General features: G+C 35.1%; 1 protein-coding gene across 3 annotated transcripts in view; it reads left to right on the top strand.

Annotated features, from left to right (window-relative positions):
• GABRA2 (gamma-aminobutyric acid type A receptor subunit alpha2) overlaps positions 1 to 21,048 on the top strand; it is a 102,526-nt gene that overhangs the window by 54,994 nt on the left and 26,484 nt on the right. For all 3 annotated transcript variants that reach the window (XM_037151867.2, XM_037151865.2, XM_037151868.2), the window contains exons 5-8: positions 6,034 to 6,254; positions 8,160 to 8,242; positions 12,850 to 12,993; positions 13,973 to 14,125. In XM_037151867.2, coding sequence (XP_037007762.1) covers positions 6,034 to 6,254; positions 8,160 to 8,242; positions 12,850 to 12,993; positions 13,973 to 14,125 — 601 coding nt within the window. The remainder of the gene's footprint in view (positions 1 to 6,033; positions 6,255 to 8,159; positions 8,243 to 12,849; positions 12,994 to 13,972; positions 14,126 to 21,048) is intronic.

Genomic DNA, 21,048 nt, shown 5'->3' with positions numbered 1-21,048 from the left:
TCTGGTTGCTGTCAGTTTGTTCTTTATTTCCATGTCTCCTTTTCTCTTTTGCTTGCTTGTCTTGTTGATTAGGTTTCACTTATAGGTGAGATCATATGGTATTTGTCTTTCACTGCCTGGTTTATTTCACTCAGCATAATGCTCTCTAGTTCCATCCATGCTGTCGCAAAGGGTAGGAGCTCCCTCTTTCTTTCTGCTGTGTAGTATTCCACTGTGTAAATGTACCACAGTTTTTAGACCCACTTATTTATTTATGGACACAGGCTGTTCATTGCACTTGGCTATTGTAAATAGCGCTGTATGAACATTGGAGTGCATAGGCTCTTTTGAAATAGTGTTTCAGGATTCTTAGGGTGTAGTCCCAGCAGTGGTACTGCTAGGTCAAAAGGCAGTTCATTTCTAGTTTTTTGACAAAATTCTATACTGTTTTCCACAGTGGCTGCACAAGTCTTTGTTCCCACCAACAGTACACTAGGGTTCCCTTTTCTCCACAATCTCACCAGCACTTGTTTGTTGATTTATTGATGATAGCCATTCTGACCAGTGGTATCTCATTGTGGTTTTAATTTGCATCTTTCTGATTACTCATGATGCTGAGCATCCTTTCATATGACTCTGGGTGCTCTGTCTGTTGGAGAAGTGTCTGTTCAGGTCCTTTGCCCATTTTTTAATTGGATTATTTGTCTTCCTGTTGTGAAGTTGTGTGAGTTTCTTTATATATTTTGGATATCAAACTCTTGTCTGAGGTATCATCGGCAAATATACTTTCCCATACAATTCATTGCCTTTTCATTTTGCTGATGTTTTCTTTAACGTACAAAAGATTTTTAATTTGATGTAGTCCCATTTGTTTGTACTTTCCTTTATATTCCTTGCTTTAAGGGACATATCAGTGAAGATATTTCTATGTGGAATATCTCAGATTTTTCTGCCTATATTCTCCTATAGGACTTTTATGGTGTTGTCACATATTTATGCCTTCTATTCATCTTGAGTTTATTTTTGTGTATGGTGTAAGTTGGTGGTCAAATTTAATTTTTCTTGCAGGTACCTGTCCAGATCTCCCAACACCATTTGGTGAAGAGGCTATTTTTACTCCATTTTATGTTCCTGTTCCTTTTGTCAAATATTAATTGATCATAGAGACACGGGTTTATTTCTGGGCTCTCTATTCTGTTCCACTAATCTATGTGTGTGTTCTTATGCCAGTACCAGACTATCCTGATTACAGTGGCCTTATAACGTAGTTTGATATCAGGTTTGTGATCCCTCCTTGAAACCATCTGTCCATTTGTGTGAGGAAGTTTAATGAGAACTAGATGTTTTAACTTGCAAAGTCACCAGAGTATAAATCACAGCACACTCTGAACAACTGAATGAGGCAGCACGTGACTACTCCTATTTGCAGGCCCTTTTCTGCCCACAGGACACTTAACATATGACCAGCATCTACTTATGGACAATGTGAGAATACCAATATCATGCCATATATTATCTAATAGCAAGGCTTCATTTATTTCCTATATTCCCATAAGAATGCTACACAAAAATAAAGATTCTAACAATTTCTTCCTGTACCCAGATGGGTGTACGTATCTCACTTTGTAAACCAGTGCTCTGTGCTGATAATCCTGCTTCTGCTCACAGGTTTTGTTTTTTTCTTCATTTATGTAAAGTGCAGTTACAGACTTTTTAAAACTAAGTGGTAATGAACCTGCCTGCATAGTATTAAACCCATGGGACTTTCACTGGAGTCATGTGATAAAGTTACATTTTAGATGCTCTCAATCCGTTCATTCACAAATATTGTTTATTTTTTACTTAAAGAATGCTAGTGTGATATATTACAATGATGGCCCCCATTCTTCTCCTCTTCGTATATCTGCATCTATTTATGAGCTTTTTAATATTTTTCCACTAAAAATGGGTGGACCTGATATAATACTTGTCACTCACTTCAACCATGTGACTTGCTTAAGCCAATGGATTGTTAAAAGATATTACATAAGCAGTGACTTGAAGTGGGCTTGTTCATTGGAGTTTGTGATTTTGCACTTATGCTATTGTCATGAGAAAAATAAGTCCCAGGTAGTCCACTGGTCTGTAGAGTAGGACAAGATACACTCAGAAAAGAGCTGAGATGCCCCGGTGACCATGCAAGGATGCGAGCCCAGGTCAGCCAATGGCCAGCTAACCCACAGATGCATCAGTAAGAACAGCTGCGATCAATGGAGCCCAGGTGACATCAGCTGACCCCTACTCTCAGGACATCTGAGCTAATAATAATTGGTTGCTATTTTAAGTTTCTGCATTTTAGGTGGGTTTTGCTTGGCAGTAGCTAAATAATAATAGCCAGCCTCTAGTAGATTTTACTGGTAAAATGGTGATTTCCATTAAAGGCATTTACAATTTCAGGACCGAGGGACTGTACTTTTCCCCCAGTTGTAGCCTCTTTCCATTTCTCACCCCATTACATTCCAGCTCTTAACTCTTCTTTCTCCTTTAAAGATATTTCAACACTATTTGCCACGGTAAATCTCGATTTGCTTCTTAAATTTTCTTGTCTCTCCTACTCCTTCTACAAGTGTCTATGTTTTTATGGTTCCTCTTCCTCAATTTTCTAGATCTTTTTTTATTTGCATCAATTAATCATGAACCATATATATATATAATCATTTTTTTCTTACCATTTTAACCATCACTGATAAAGTGATATAGTGAGTATATGTTCAATAAATTAACCATATTAAATGTTCATCGATTAAGTTTTAATTAAAAATAGAAATGGTCTGATTCAACAAGCAATATGAAGATATTTTCAAAAAGTTGGAACTAATTAGTATCTTCAGAGCATAGTCTCTTATTACAAATGCAGTAAAATTAAACATCATTAACAAGATATGAGTAAATAAAGGAATACATTTGGAAATATAAAGACCTGTCACAGTATCTCCTATGTAAAAAGAAGAAAAGCTCTAATGGAAGTTATGTCTTTGGCTGAACAATAGTAAAATCTCTATTAGCTATAATTTTTATATAGCAATAGTAACTACTCATCACAAGTATAGAAACAATGTAGAATAAACAATGGAACAGAAATTTCAGAAACATATGCAAACCTGTTCTGACACTAAATACATGAGAGAGGCACCATTTGGATCTGTGAGGAAAGATGGACCGCTTAATGGAAAATTGTTTTTCCCATTAGGAAAAAGAGGGTTGGATCTTTACTTCATGTGATGCAAAATAATTCCAGGACCTAAATGTTAGGCAGAACTTTTATATCTTTATAGGAAGCATTCTGGGATATATCTATTATATATTGTATGGCTTATGATCCTAGAATTCTTATAAAGTCTGTGTTTTCAAATATTCATATATAGAAAATCTAAAGAATTTCTGTAACTCAGTAAGAAAACAGCAACCTAAAGGAGATTAAGTAAATGAAATGAATGGAAATTCCATAGGAAAAAACTAGAGTACTTAATAAACATATAAATATGCAATTAAATTTCACTAGCTAACAGGGAAATCCAAATAGTAGCACTATGAAACACTTTACACCAACCATAATGGCTAAAATGAAGTATTCCATCTATCCCAAGTTGTAAATTTCAAACCCCAGTGCCGGTGGCTCTAGGGTTTCAGTTTGACAATATTTTGTTAGGTTGAAGTTGCACGTAAAACCCATTTCAGTTATCCCACTCATCATTCACTCTAGAGTAGTGGTGGGCAGAGTGGGGCCCCGGGGCCAAACCCCGGCAGCCGCCTGTTCCTGTGAACAAAGATTTGTCGGCACCCGCCCCACTTATTTGTGTATTGCCCGTGGGCTCTCACACAACAGCGAAGTTCAGTAGTTGTGATACTGACCATGTGGCTGGCAGAGCCTAAAACGTTTACTAACTGGCCCATTGTGGAAAAAATTTGCTGACCTCTGGTCCAGACTAACTCTTATACTTTTGTACTAAAATCAATGTGTAACAGTTTATATAGCAGTATTGCTGACAATAACAAACTGGAAATAAGAAAAATATATATGAAAGCAAGGAGAAAAAAGTGAATTATGTGAAATACCCTGACAACTTAATGCTATGTAACAGTGAAAATGGATCAAAGTAGGAGATGCATTGCCATGAGCAAATCTCAACTGTGTGACTAAAAAAGTGAGTGTCAGAAAATATATACACGGTGTGGTTCCATTTGTGTAAATGTTAAAAATGTGACAAGCCACACATACGTTTCTATACTAAATGTAAGTACTTGAATGGTTGTGGCACACACTGAATTCAAGAAAACTGTTTCCTCAAAGAGCAGGGAAACTCGGTTGAGATGGGACCTTGTATATCTCCTATGTGGTATATCTGTAGGAAATGATGTCATAGCAATAGCTTCTAAAAACCATAAAAATACCATAATTTTATAAAAATAGGAGCATGGAATTTGAAATTTGATAACAAGTTTTAAAATACCTTAAGTTGGCCTGGAAAAATACATGTCATTGGCATTCATATTCAGTTTGAATTGAAGGGAAATACAATTGGAAAGAAACCCTTGCATAAAAACTTATCCTATACACTCATTCATTAATTAACCCAGCTTTTTGTTGTGGCTACTTGAATTTCAACTAATATGTAATTAAATATTTAAGCAATGGCTGAACTGTGGAGACTGCAGGTGTGTTCGATTATGAAATTTTCTCCTAAGCTTAGGAGCCCAGAGCTACCTGCATGCTTTATTCATTTGCCAGTACTCCTGAGTGATGCTTTTCATCTCTAGCCATTCCATTTCTGAGGGATCACTGAGAATCATCTACATCCATTTGCTTGACTAAAATTTGTACAAATGACTTGGTATTTTCATAAGCATATGGCTTTTTTAATCTGCCCCTTTCTACACACACAGTTTTAAGTGAAATTGCCAACTGCTGAAGCATTTATTTGCTCACATATGGTAACTGTGACATTGTGCTCCGAGGCCAGTTTCTGAATTTCCATCCTCAAGTGTGTAACTGAAAATTGTAATTATTTATCATGTAAATGTTTGCACAAATGTGAATGGACACAAATTTGAACATCCAATAGATTGTCAGCGTTAGTCACAATTGTGAATTGTGTATCTCATCTAAAATGTATGCATTCTCTTCTGTTAAGAGAGATGGAGATAGAAAGTGAAAAGAGGGAACAGAGGGAGGAAGAAGGAGAGGGGGCAATGAGAAGGAGAGGGAGAGGAGAAATGGGGAGAAAGATGGGGCGAGGGAGGACAGGACAGAAAGAGAGAGAGTCAAGTAAAACAGTGTTGGGGAATGATAACAAAAGAATTGATCACCAGCTGGTCTGTATGAATATTCAATAGTACAGTTTAACCTGGAGGCATTTATTTGCAAAATATTTATCTTTGAATGTGAATACAATAACTCATCAAATATAGTAACTAATTACTTAAAGTCTTTTTATTAAAACAAAGTTTATAAAATAAATTTTATGAAAATTATTGTTATCTTCTGATACATTCTTGCTAATATGATATTTTGCCATTTTTTAGTATTTAAAAAAATAAGATATTCTAGTTTCTTTGGCAACAGGAGTTGATGACTCATACAGATCTGACAGTGTGTTTAATACTTGTTTCTATTTTTTCTTTTCTTTTCTTTTTTTCCTACTGAGAAGGCTCCCTGATATTTCTTTCTTACTTTAAATGACAAAACAATACACCCAATCTTGCCCCAAGCACGCCCCCCTCTCCAAGTAGTTCTGAACTATAGGATGAAATAATGCAGTGTGCATGGAAACTTTGTTCAAGTAAATAAGACTAGACAGAGTAAATGTATTTTCATTTTCATAATAATATGTAGGTAATTGTGTAAATATGTATGTTTTATCCCACTATAAGGGAATGGGATGATATTTCTGATTCAAAATTTACTTCTCTCAATACAGATTTCTCTCCTTTGAAATGATGTTACTTACTGGAGTTTTGTATTTCTTGTATTTAAAATATTTCTTATTTTCAAAAGAATGTCATTTTATATTTCAGGAATATACAATAGATGTTTTCTTTCGGCAAAAATGGAAAGATGAGAGATTAAAATTTAAAGGTCCTATGAACATCCTTCGACTTAACAATTTAATGGCTAGCAAAATCTGGACTCCAGACACTTTCTTTCACAATGGGAAAAAATCAGTAGCTCATAACATGACCATGCCAAATAAACTTCTTAGAATCCAGGACGACGGGACTCTGCTGTACACTATGAGGTATGTTTGGAGGTTCGGTATGTTGCATTTAGATGCTGAGAAATTCATGTATCAGAAAACCAGCCAACCTCATTGTCAAATGTTAGCACAAGTTGAACATTTTCATAGCAGAATACTGAGGTACCTATAATATTCTTTGCAATTGCATACATATTAAATATATAAATATCAATAATATTTATGACTTTGATTCTCATCTTAGTGTGCTAAAATTTAAGAAGTGCCTTTACTATTAAGAATTGATTTTTTGGCTATTTATTTTTCATACTATATTTTAATTAAATATGGTTTAATAGCATGACAATTTTTTCTTTATACCAGCATGTAATTTTATTTTTAATATCTCATTAGATAGCCCATCAAAAATTTAAGGGATTTTTAAACAAGCTTATACTTCATTTAATGTTTTGTTTCTTTTAATGAAGCTACTTGAAAGAAAAAAACATTATCTTTTAAAACTCAGAGTTTTTTTAATAAAGCTTGCAAGTAAATTGGATATCATAAGCATATGTCTCAGATTGAACCATGTAAAATTGCTGTTTTATAAATCAAAAAATGTCATGTAACATCGACTTCATTGATTCAACCTTAAAAAATTAGCTAAAGGAAGGTTGTAAATGCTGAATAGACTGAATGTACTGTTGTTAGCACCACTGTCCCATTTTAAATATTCCCATGAGCTCATCTTTTGAAATAGGTTTCTTTTAAATTTGATTTTGTATTATGTTAAAAAGAAATCTGATTATTTCTTTTTAACATAATACAAAATCTAATAAAGAGATGTATAATGTAAAATTAAAGTGTTGAAAATACCTTAAAGCATAGATGACTTTCATCAACATCATTTTAGACAGATGTGCATTGCAGGCATTTGATGTATTTTTATTTCATATGCAATCTTATATTGTAGATTTCAGTTGTGAAAATTCTTGAAGAAAGGCCTTTCATGAAGTCCTGGTCTTTAAAGAAAAAAATCTTGCGGACTCATTACTAGTGACCTTTACCTAAAATGGAAGTGTTAGCTATTTCTTCTGTCTCTTCCTCTGAACTTTGCAAGACAGAGGCAGTACCCCTGTGATTTTGCACACTTTGATCATTCCTATGGATTAAGACAATAATTGGAAATTTGGAGTTTAAACAAAATACAGACAGTGAGCACACATAGTTTTGGGAGTATTTCATGGAGTTCTATTAGAAGTAGATAGTCTATAATTAAATTTTGCCCACATTTGTTTTGGTCCTGAGAAATATTTTCATTTGTTCGATTTAACACATGTCTTATCTACTTTACCTTTGTGAAATGGAATGACTAATAACCTTATTATAAATTTGCTGATTACTTTGTACTCTGGTCACGAGGACACAGAAAAATGCTTGGTATGTAACATTCATAATGCAGCTTAGTGGCAACGAGATGTTTTTATGAGATACATCTAAATGTGTATCTGTGTAAAATGCACACCCACAGTTTTGCCCTAATCTTTCAGGAAAAAAATTCATTTTAATTTTGTCACCCAAATATTTATTTATTTATATTTAGAAACAAAACTGTTGATCATGTTTTTCTCTAACATTTTAAATAAGAATAGTGAAGTTAATGGGAAAGTAGTTTTTCAAAAATGCATATAAAACTTCTTTACTTTTTAACAAGCCACAGAGTAAAGTATGGTTAAATATACCGTATTTGTAAATAAATATTATTTTTACTTATACTCTGATTTTGCATATGTTAATGTCTTCTAAAGTATGATCTAAATGTGAAAGAAAAAATATGTTCACATGTTAATTAACCTAATAAGATGCTATAAAGCTCTCCATCATCATTAATTCTGTTGACAACAGTAAGGAGTGATTTGTCTTCACTTGCCAATTTACTTAAACAAAGAGTGGAATTTTGACTTTTAGGCTTACAGTTCAAGCTGAATGTCCAATGCATTTGGAGGATTTTCCAATGGATGCTCACTCATGTCCTCTGAAATTTGGCAGCTGTAAGTATGGGGATGAAGTTACATGTTTTGGGTCAACAATATCAAGGATAGTCAGCTTTACTGCTTAATTTTATATTTTTTATATTGTTGAATGCTCAATTCTTGAACAGTAAGATACAAAAGTAAATTTCTATCACAAAACAAATTGGCTAACCCTACTGTACTCTCAAATATCATTATATTTTAATCCAGGTATTTATATTATAACTTGCATGATTGATAATTAAAAACATCATGTGTTTTTGTAAATATGTAAATTAGACCAGGAGCTCTTTGATAATCAGGACTGTGCCATTTCTCGAGTTTGCCAAGTGCTAGTACATTAAAACATGCAACATAAGTGTTTTATTTTTGTCAACTAAGTATGAATTGTAAAGGATAGATTCCATTGTTTATTAAAGTAGCTAACAGCCTGTTGCAAATGGCAGGCACAGATGCTGGATCTGCGCAATTATTTTTCAGCTTTCTAACTAATAGAAGGTGTTTTTTTAAATTTCCCAAAATAAATTTGAAAGAGATATGTGGCTAGATTGCTACATGCAGACATCTTCTGTGTACATAGAATATTGCAGAAATGGCTCTGTGCATTTGGCCATATTTAGGTCACTGAGGTTATATCTTGTATGTCAAGCAGAAGCATTTACTCTCCCAGGGTAATTGGAAAGAGGGAAGGTCAAGTCATCTCCCTAGGCCCACAAGGCATGCAGAGCAGGTTCAGGATAAATTCATAGACGATACTAGACAGCTTCTCTCTTGTGTGAACGCGTCCCATCGCCTGACCTTTTAAGAAACACTGCTTTTTCCAGCACCTCCATCCTTGTCCATTTGGGGCAGCTTTTGACATTTCTTTTTCTTGAACAGAGATGCAGTTCTCAAACCTGATTAAAAATATTTCTGACTGAGTAATGTGCCTTCTCCCCACAGACTGTAGCAAGTGAATGGGAAGGAAAGAATGATGGTTAATATGAATGCAAAAGCCTCTAATTATTTTGATGACCATAGTTTTGTAGAATGAGAAGTTCAGATTTGTTTTTTTCTGTTCTTTCTTACAAAAGGTGTCAGCTCTCAATTTTCTTTGAGAATCTCTTCTTTGTTTAACTACAAAGCCTTCCTTTATTGTCATGGAAACCACCACTTCAATACTGGCATTTCTCCCAAAATTATTTAAGATAGTCAATCATGTTACACAACGTAAATATGATGTTGAAAAAACTCAGCAGATGTCGCAGGGAAAAACACATTTGCATTGCATAAGTGGCATTAGAGAGAAAAGGGGAAAAAAAAACCTTGACTCCAAAGAAAGGATATATTCATGATGCAGTAATGGTGTAAGAAGGAAACATATTTTTCAGTGGACAAGTTAGAGCTATTAAAACACCAGATGTTGTGTTACCATTCTGGATATGAAATAAATACATCTGAAGTTATTTTAAATGAAAATAAAAAATCTTTATAGTTCATCTACAGAGTAGTAGAATATTACTTGCTTGAGAATATGGTTGTCTGCACCTAGAAATGATATGGGTAAAACATAAAATCTGTTGTTAGACATTCTCTGTTTAATTGTGTTTTATATATTTTTCTTTATGTTTATTTTCTGACACTTTTGTAGTCTTTGCCAACAATAGATGCTTGATGCATAAGTGTTAAAAGCATGAACACCAGAATGTAGTAACGGACCAACAAGCTCACTCCAACCTTGAGATACTGGCGCAACAAGTTTTGTCAGAAGCAGTCATGACTTTTTCTGCCCATTTTTTACTGTCTTACTTAAAAGCCCCTTTAGTTTCCCCTAAATGATAGAATTTCTGGAACATTATCATTGTCCTGAATGAAAGAAACATCTTTTCTATAGGTTTATGATTTTGAATTCATTTTTTGTTTTAATTTTATTGCCTCACATTTATATATATATATTTGCTGTTGAACTTGACTGAAAACTTGCTGAATGGGCTTCCAGATGTATTCTGTGCATTAGCCCCAAACAAATAAAAAGTTGTCATTTTGGATAAAAATGAATGATTAAAGAATATTTTGGATGTTTTTTGTTACCAACTATTAAGAATCAGTCCATATGCATTTGATGTTTAATACTCAATAGTACTAAAAATGGGTTATTTAATGCAATTAAATAAAACGATTTAATAAAAACATAATTTAGAGTGAGAATTCAAGATGAAATTGGCAATACAAATGGTCTTTACCTCTTTTTCATAGTTTACTGAGAAACATTGCTCTGGCCCCCTTTAAGGGTGTGTTAGTGTACCAGGGAGTGCCTCTCATCCTCATTGCATAACTTCACTACATCTTTTCTCTCCAGGTTCCAAATCTAAAAATACATACCCTGCCCTGGCTGGTGTGGTTCAGTGGACTGAATGCCAGTCTGAGAACCAAAGGGTCTCTGGTTCAATTCCCTGTCAAGACACATGCCTGGGTTGTGGGCCAGGTCCCTGGTGAGGGGATGCAAGAGAGGCAACCACACACTGATGTTTCTCTCCCTCCCTTCTCCTTCCCTTCCCCTCTGTCTAAAAATAAATAAATAAAATCTTTAAAAAATAAAAATCAAAAAAACATATTCCTATACAACCAATGAAATGACTTACTTGCTTTTGTATAAAAGACGTGGGAGAGATCGGTCAATTTTCTTTAACATATTATTTTGTTTCTGTACAGATTTTATCTTCTATGATGGAAATTAAGATAATAAAATATTATGGGTTTATTCATTAACCTAGCAAGAATGAATTGAAAACGTTTTGTGCGTGTCGGGCATGGTACCAAGTGCTGGAACGACAGACATGAACCAGAGTCCCCGCCCCCCTGTGTCTCACTCCTTTCTTAATACGGCATCACATTTGCAGGGCTTTTTTTTCTCTTATTTACATTAAAAAGTATCCTCAGACTCAAAATTGATGTTTGCAATTACCTTAAAAAACTATATAGTTTATTAGTATTCACAACTATTTGAGTACTGTGAGACCTAATATAAAGTAGTACATGTGGAGTGTCTTTGAATTATTAAATTCTATGCCATTTGAATTTTATTGAAAATAGGGCCATGATTTGTATCCATGGGAGAATAAGACAAGCCACTTGAAAATTTGCCAGTGAATTTGTAGTTATGCACATTACTGATGTTACTATCATTTTAGCCCTCATTAGTGACTTACTAGTTAAACTTAATATAAAATTTAGACAGAGTAACTAGAATTTATCCATCTGGAAACTATATCAATATATCTCTACTATTAAATATGTGTATATATATATATGCATACACAAATATATACATATTTTTAGAATCCTATTTCAAAAATTGTTTTATTTAATATAATTTACTTGTGAATGTAGATGGATACATGCACAATGAAATCAGCATTTTATGGATATTAACACTTAGTAGGTACCATGAAAAGACCATGTAGTAAGACACAAACTTACACATTCATTTTATTGTTACCGAACTTTAAGTGGGAACTGAGTTACAATCATAGACTTTGGATCAAGGTAAGTACCGGGGCTACTGCATCACCATAGTTGAAACTAGAAAATTTATACATCCTAGCAAAATAAGCTTCCCAGGGTCCTGGATGCTCGAGACAGAGATACAGCCAGACACAGCTGGCCCATTCTCTCCCTTTATTGAGAATGTGGCCATGGTGCTGAGTTTTGCTCAAGGACCAGGAGTAACTAACATTTCAAAACATTCCCATGAGCAAAAGTGCATAGAATTTCTTCACAAGGTCAGTAGAGTAGCAAGAGGTGTTTGTTTATTCAGCTGTGGGGTGGCTGCCTGCATGAAAAGGTCAGCTGCTCACCCATCAGGACCTACAGGTACAAAGGAAATGCCAGGGCCAGCGGACGGCTAAGACGAGATGTGCCGCCAGCCCTCCGGTCCTCGGTCCTCGAGTCACCTTGCTCCCACTAAGTTCTGCTTCCTTGGTCAAATAAAACAGGAAGTTATACCTGGTCTGTATGTCTTCCATCTTTTTCTACAAATCGATAACTTACCTGATATGCAATGATAGTAGAGTCCAGTGAGATCTACCTGCATTAATTTACTTTAAAATTAGAATGTTTTAATAAGTATTTACAACTTGAGGAAAGTATAACATTCTCATTTATTTTACTTGTTCTGCAATAATCAATCCTTGTTTTTCTAATGAAATACAGTGTATTATATATGATAGCTACAATTCTTGAGTTAATTCTTAACTAAATGGATTTATGCCCAGAAAGTGATATTATTTTGGATTGTGATTATTATACCTGAGGTATGGGCATTCATAACCTGTTTACCACAGTGGCTTCATCTACCACCTTGGGCTATGGGAGATGTTTTCACCACCTCAAAGCCCACTGATTTTTGCAGGCTATAGAGGGATATTTGTTCTTCACCCCCAAAGTGGTTGGGAAGAAAATGGACTCATGGTCTTGATTGTCTTCCTTTCTCTGCTTTACACACTTTTTATCCTAAGATATGCTCTGTACACATCAACAATGATTTTTTAGTCAACGATTATTCTATGAAACATGCAAGTTTCGCTGTTACATTTTACTGATGGTTCTTACTAAAGTGATAAAAATATTTTTCTACTATCCTACAGATGCATATACAACCTCAGAGGTCACTTATATTTGGACTTACAATGCATCTGATTCAGTACAAGTTGCTCCCGATGGCTCCAGGTTAAATCAGTATGATCTGTTGGGCCAGTCAATTGGGAAGGAAACAATTAAATCCAGTACAGGTTAGTAAAATGAGTCTGAAGAAGTTAGTTCCTAAGAAAAATTAATGGGTTAAAGTCATTGGAAATGTATCAGTTTGCTTAAAATCTTGGGGGCTTTTTAGAAATTCAGAATCTCAGGCCTGACCCTTTGCTAATTTAGGATCTGTATTTCAACAGGATTCCAAGGAGATTCCTTAGGTGTGCATTGAAGTTTGAGGAATAATAGTCTAACATATACTTCACATTGAAGTGTGTGTCTTCTGACAAGTCAACTTTACTTTCAAATAGTATTAGTTTCCCTAGTGTTCTGATTCCTCTCCCTTTAATCTAGATAGCTTATGATTATTCAACTCTTGGTTTGTAGATTTACTACTGGCCTGCGTGGGGAAGCCGATGTCTGTTCTAAGGGCCCACCTCCTCTAAGAAAGAGCAGTTGTGTGAACTAATGTATTTGCATCCTGCTGATGTAAAGCCAGAGAGCAGGAAGGAAGGTGGCTCTGGGGATGGGATAGAACTGACTGCAGTGAATAAAAGCTTACACGCAGCACTGAGAAATTCAGAACTGGTGGCAGGGTCAACTGGGAAATCTGGACCAGAAGACCAGTCTTGGTGATGTGACTAGAAATCAAAACCTTAAAGGGCCAGAGAGAACTGAACTGGAGGTTGGCACCAGTGTGGATGAGGGACCTCACTAGGTGAAACAGTCTATGGCCAGAGAGGATTCATTAATCCTGTGCTCTTTGGTCAATAAGTATGACCTAGAGAGAAAACAAATTCCATATAATAGACATGCAATGCGAGTTTCTTGGTAATATTAAATCCTATTTTAAATACTCTTGCTATGTTAAGGGGGATTTAAAAGATATATTTTAATGTCATATACATGATACACTCTTTTTTCACACCAGAGACTGCTCTTGCCCTCTAATCCCTTCCATTTCCAAAATGTGCAAACTATTGACTGTTACAGTTTCTTAAGCTTCTTAAATTTTTCTTCTAGGTGAATATACTGTAATGACAGCTCATTTCCACTTGAAAAGAAAAATCGGGTATTTTGTGATTCAGACATACCTGCCTTGCATCATGACTGTCATTCTCTCCCAAGTGTCATTCTGGCTTAACAGAGAATCCGTGCCTGCAAGAACCGTGTTTGGTGAGTGCACAACCACACACTTCGTTGGAAAGCCCATCACGTTTCACAGCACACTTTCAAAAGCATGCTCTTTCTTGATGCTCACACAATAATTTGTGGTGTGTCCAGCAGGAAGTATTGGCTTCATCTTATAGGTGAAGAAACTGAGGCGCGGAGAGGTCAATTGTAGGGTCAGTGCCACAGTGTTAATAAGGAATATAAACAGTACTCAAATCATCTGGAAATATACTCAGTCTACTTCCTGTGGAGTCATTTGCTTCTCAACATTTGTCTCCATGCTAGTGTAAGGAGAATATTGTTAGAAATTTTAATTTAGGGTAAAACTACCACATTTCTAGACTTTCTATATTTATTCTGTTTTCTTTTGTTTTTGATAAACAGAGATGATCTTAAGATTAGAGAGTGAAAGGGAAGGGAAAAAAAGAGAGACGAAGAGACCCCCTCATGTACTACCATTAGTGTGTTTATTTACACATTTACATTTCCTGATTTATCCCAGGTGTGGAAATTGGGTTACTGTTATTTGTATGTATGAACTAGGCTGAACACATTTTATGACAAGATAGATGACTTTTGTGTATTTGGACCACTCAGTCATTTAGGAAAGTTTTATCGAGCATCTACTATACCAGACAATGCACCAAATCCTAGAGTGGAGGATAACAAAATAAGCAGAAGGTGAAGGCATCATAAAAGAGGCAGAATCAAATTGTTACAGGGAACAGCACCAAGATCTCTCTAGGATCAGCTCTAGCTACTACTGATTAAGTAGCTGAGCTAATGTGTGAGCTAAATCTTGAAGGGTGAGTAGGAGATTCTCAGAAAGATGAGCTGGGGCAAGAATTCTAGCCAGGAATGACAGACTGTGTAATGAAATGACATCAAGGGATGAAAGAACATAGTGTGTTTGGTGACAGTGAGTTATTTCCGTGTCAGTAGAGGCACATACAGATAAAAGTATAGTTTAAAGCCTAGAGGAGAAAGACCTTGAAAGCTGTGTCAGTACAATTGACCTTTTTCCTATGGCCTATAATCCTGCAAGCTGCTATGTTTTGAGGCCATCAACATGTATGTGTAAAGCTCTCAGAACAACCCTGCTATTTAATATGTGTTACCTACCTGTTAGCTATTCTTATTATCAATTTAAAAAATAAAAAGCAGTTTGAGTCGAGTCTCAATATCAGCAATGAATAATTGTAAAGGACATTAAGGAAATAATTTCATTTACAGTAATATCCAAAATAATTAAATATCTAGGAATAAATTGAACTGAGTAGCTGAATAAATTGTTCACTTAAAAAGTATAAAAATATAATTGTTCTTATGGAAGACCTAATTAAAAAATGGCATCTGTGGTCACGGATTTGTAGACAATACTGTTAAGAAGAGAATTGTCTTTAAAGCATTCTATAGATTCAATTCAGTATCTATCAAAAGTCAAAATGACCTTTCTGTTAAAGAAAAGGCAAAACTGACCCTCTAATTTACACCAAATTTCAAGGGGGTTCCAAATAAACAAAACAATATTGAGAAAGGAAACAAAGCTGGTGGACCTCTCAGTTTCCACACTCAGCACCAGGCTACCTTATCAGTGTGGTAGTGGCGTAGGCACGGGCACGTAGACCAACATGAAAACGAGTGTCCAGTAGCAAAACCATACATCTCTGGCAAACTGATTTCCAGCAAGGGTCCAAACACCATTCTGTGGAGAGATGGAGGTCTCTTCGTGAAATCTTGCTGGGACTGCTGGATGGCCACCACCTGCCGAACGATGAGGTTGGAACCTGACATCATTCCAGATGCAACAATGAACTCACATGGATACAAAACTTTAATATAATATCTAAAACTATAAAACTATTAGAAGAAGATATAGTATGAATATTCAAGACCTTGGATCTAATAATGGTGTCTTAGGTTTGACACTAACAGCATGAGCAGTAAAGAAAACAATAGGTACATTGAATTTTATTAAAATAAATAAATTCTCACCTCAAAGAATGTTGTCAAGAATGTGACAGACAACTTATATAAGAGAGAAATATTGAAAGTATTTTGAAAATTATATATCTGATAAGGATGTAAAATCCTAAATAAATAAAGAGCTCTTACAACTAAAAAAAAGACTGAACATTAGATTTAAAATATGGACAAAGAACTTAAGAAGACTTTTAACTACAGAAAGTATACATATGGCAAACCAGCACATGGCATAGTGTTCAACATCATTGGACATTCAGGAAATGCAAACTAAAATAATAATAAAATGTATTTTCCTCACACTAGGCTGCCTACCATAATAATAAAAATATGAAATAGGTGTTGGCAAGGAAAAGGAAAAATAAAAACTCTTATATGTTGCTTGTGGAAATGTAAAATGATGCAGCATCTCTGGACAGCAGTTCAGCAGTACCTAAAACAAGGTCACATAGAATTATCATACCCATCCTTTCCACTTCTAGGTACCTACTCAAAATTTCTGAAAACATATGTTCACATGAGAACTTGTACACTGATGTTTATAGTGGCACTGTTCCTAATAGCCAAAAAGTGAAAGGAACCCATATTTTCATCAGCAGATGAATGGATAACCAAAATGTATTATATACTCACAATGGAATATTATTCATCCATAAGAAGATTAATACTTATTCATACTATAACATAATGAACCTCAAAAACTTGCTGAATAAAATAAACCTGACTCAAACAGTTATGTATTGTATGATTCCTTTCATATGAATTATGCAGAATAGGCAAGTCTATAGATACAGAAATTAGTTTAGTAAACAGAGGCAGAGAGAAACAGGAAATGATTACTTAGTAAGAGCAGGATATTCTTCTAAAGTACTGAAAAAGTTTTGAAACTAGAGAGAGGTGGAGATTGCTGAACATTGTGAATGCATAAATGCCACTGAACTGCACACTTTATAATGGTGAGTTGTGCATTATATTAACTTCACCTTAGTAAAATCATCTGGAAAGGCCACGAGTTGAAAAAACAGCATTGAATGTGTACAACAAGATGGCCCAGGATTTAGACTCAGATGGAAGTTCTCAGATACCTATTTCAAAATTTGCACATTATTGAATCAAAGACAAAAAGTTTGATGTGACCAAAAATAGTAACAAGTTTGTTTTCAGATGACTTGAAAAATAAGGTTACATGATTTTCAGAGCACAAATACTACAGAGAAAAATCCCTAAGGAAAAAAATAACACAATAATTAAAAACAGGGAAGAATAGGGCAGAATTGATATTCCAGAAAGATCTAACTTTATATGTAAATATAGGATAAGTCAGACAAAATAAAATAATGTTTGATACAGGTTGTGAGAAGAATAAAATTTTGCATGGAGATAAAGATTTTGTGGTATATATCACATAGATGCATATGTTAAACAAGCGGAGGATGCTGCCTGCCTATAGGAGAGACAAATAGATGAATAAATATTTAAATTTGAGTCCACAGAATGTGTTAGTGTCAAAGCTGCTAGATTTAACTACAACTAATGTACAAAAGTTTTAAAGATTGACAATGAATATAAAATTAAAAATCTAGACTATATTTGAATGTGTAAATTTTTATATGAACTATTTACAATTCAAGTTTAAGGATCAAAAAGTCATCATTTTCATTTAAATTCAGACTGTTAGGTGGTAAAGAAAACCATCCTTGGTATTTTCTCTGCAAGTTATTCTGTGAAAAGCTTGTAATAAACACAATTCCATGTAATCGTGTGTATGTGTATGCAAGTAAAAGATAAACTCAGACTATATATTGTACTTGAAATGGGACTTCAAAGCTGCACAGCCACCTTAGTCAGCCCCCTTATTCTATTCTTCACTGTTCTCTGCCTCCTTTTGAGTTTGAATATCATAACCTGACTGATAGACAGCAGGTACCTAAGCAACATTTCTACTATCTCACATTTTGCTCTCTGAATTCACAGTCATGTTTACAAGCTCATGAGAGATCATTAAATCACCTGCCCTTCTCCTGCCTCCAAGGCTTTCTGTGATGAGTAACCCACCCAAGGAAAAACTATTACAGTTAAGAAATTAATATGCCCTGGGAGACAGATGTCAAATTCCTCGCCCTTTGCGGTCTGGCTTCATGCTGTGAATAGAATAAGAAAACAGAGCAAACAAGGCAGTAAGCAGAGGAGTTGAAATTAAAATGTGTGCTGCTTGATATCAGAGACGTTGCTCCATTATATTTGGTTTTATGTATTTCTTTTTTTAACTTTACTTTTATTGTTGACATTACTGCAGATGTCCACATTTCTCCCCCTTCTCTACCCAACCCTGCCCCCTTTCCCTCTGGCCATCTATTATTATTTTGTACATTGCATTTATTTTATGGCTGTAGATCCGCTTGATATATTTTAAAAATGTCTTCAGTGGGCTCTCCATGTATCTTGCAGTGATAAAAGTCGACTTTGACTTGCTCTGAGTGCTCACGCCCAATGCATTCAGCATCAACAAATATACTGATTTTGAACGGCTATTTTTATCAGTACTGTTCTAGATGCTTGAGATATACCCTTGAACAAAAACCAAATGCAACTTCCTTCATTATGAAGGAGCTGCTCTCTGTCGCCAATAGTATAAAAAAGCACTTGGGAAACTTTAAACTTTATACTTCAGGTTTTGTGTTTTTCAGGCTCCTGTGAATGAACAGTGTATCCACAACGTACAGACCTCATTTTGCGTTTGTACAAGCATATAGATTATACAAAAAAAGTGTATAATGTGCACTTTTTTGCCAGCGCTTTTGAGAGGAAAGTAAGGATGCACATTATATATATGGGTAGTACTAATTCCATATATGTATAAATGTTTTACATTTTTATTTATGCTTTTGCTTTAAAAGTATACTTTAGAAAGCAGTAATGACAGCTGCATGCAAACTAATACCCTGGAATACGGTCATTGGTTTTGCTTCTAAACATGAATAAATCAAGAAATTGAATTGAAAAATTCAAGTGAAAGATATTTTTCCTAAAAGTTTGGGCCAAAAACATGGGCATGCACCATACACAGCAAAACGTGGTGTTTTGTGAAATTGCAGCTTCTGGTTCTTTCAGTCACTTGACATCCTTCAGAACTTTATATAAATAATAGTCATAAGGAATTTACTAGTTGTATTTGAAGCCAAACTCTCTTTCAAATTTATGATAAGTGATCCAGATAAGCAATATATTAATATGTGACTATCAGCTCATATACAGACATATGAACACAGGGTGGGGCAAAAGTAGGTTTACTGTTGTTCATATTAGAAAAATAATGCAAAAATTAATAAATATTAATATAAGAAGAAACTGTGATTTGCATACTCACAACTGTAAACCTAATTTTGCCTCAACCTATATGTGAATAAATTTATATGTAACAAATATGTCCTGATATTTTTGTGTTAATATTACATTTAGTATGGAACAGTGAGTTTTTCTATTAAAAGCTAAAGTTAAATAACCAGCATCTGTTAGGGAGTAGGTTTGCTAATTGAGTACAAAGGGTTCAACTACTTTATATTGCATACAAATTTCATGGCATATGAAACGGCCTTAGATGCCTGTCTTATATAAATATTGAAATAATTAAAATGCTGAAAAGAATATGTTAGAAATGTTCATCTTTCTTCTTAGTTCCCCCTATTCTTCAGGCCCTCCCCACATTGTGGTTGGTGTCCATGGGCTATGCACACAGGTATTTATGTTCTTCAGCTCATTTCCTCCAGTCCTCCCACCTCCCTCCCCTCTGAGATCTGTCCGTCTGTTCCATGTGCCCACACCTCTGATTTTATTTTGTTTGTCCGTTTATTTTGTTCATTAGATTTCATGTATGAGTGATGTCCCTCTCTGACTGGCTTATTTCACTTAGCATAATAATGTCTAGGTCCACCCATGTTGTCACAAAGGGTAAAAGTTCCTTCCTCTTTACAGCTCTGTAGAATTCCATTGTGTAAATGCACCACAGCTCTTTTACCCACTCATTTACTCATGGGCATTTGGGTTGTTTCCAGACCTTGGCTTGAACATAGGGGTATGTAGAGGTTATCAGTGTTATTTCCCAAAGAGAGTTGAATAGATATTAGCCAAAAAATAAACAAAAATTTCCATTGCAAAGGTTAGCCCACTGTGAAATTTAGAAGGAACACAATGCAGAGGGCTGCCGTGGTTTTGACACTAACTGTAAGTTCACAGAGTTCCTAGAAGCATCCCCGGTGTTGATCATTCACTAGAAGGACTCACAGTACACAGTGAAAGATGTTACATGCATAGTTATGGTTTATTACAGAGAAAAGAGGCAGATTAAAATCAGCTGAAGGAAGAAGCACACAAAGTAAACTTCAGGCAAAGTTGCAAATGTAGAGCTTCCTTTGTCTTCTCACCATGGAGTGAGGGCAGCGTCACTTTCCTGGCATCGATATATGACAACATGTACAGAGCATGCCAACCAGGGAAGTTCATCTGCACCTTGGTGTCCATAGTCTGTCTTGGGCTGTGTCACAGTGGCACTGTTGACTGGTCTAATAGGGGATCTCATCTCCTCAGGTGTTCAGGTTGATATGTCACCAGCTAAAACTCCACACTAAATCCAGTTGTTACTCTCTGGTGGGCCCAAAGCTCCCAGGCCTACAGAGCGCACCCATCAGGTCACATTCCAAAGCCTAGAGATTATTCCCAGAAGCTGAGGTCAGTGGCCAGTCTCTCTTTGAGTAAAATTAAAATTACTTATTACACATACAGTATATATTTATAAGCCAGCTATTAAATATCTAATTATCAGAATATCATTTTGAATCATCATATCTGCTTTCTTCTTACATTTATCAGTATTGTCTTTAGTCTTCTCCTGTACTTCCCTCATTTTTACCTTCCTTTTGTCTTGATTTCCTCCTCATTGTCTACTT

This window comes from Artibeus jamaicensis, unplaced genomic scaffold (assembly GCF_021234435.1).
Source record: "Artibeus jamaicensis isolate MK-2021 breed Jamaican fruit bat unplaced genomic scaffold, CSHL_Jam_final contig_889, whole genome shotgun sequence".
Lineage (NCBI taxonomy): Eukaryota > Metazoa > Chordata > Mammalia > Chiroptera > Phyllostomidae > Artibeus > Artibeus jamaicensis.
The sequence above is the reverse complement of the archived record's forward strand: the minus strand, read 5'-3'. Positions and strand labels throughout refer to the sequence as shown.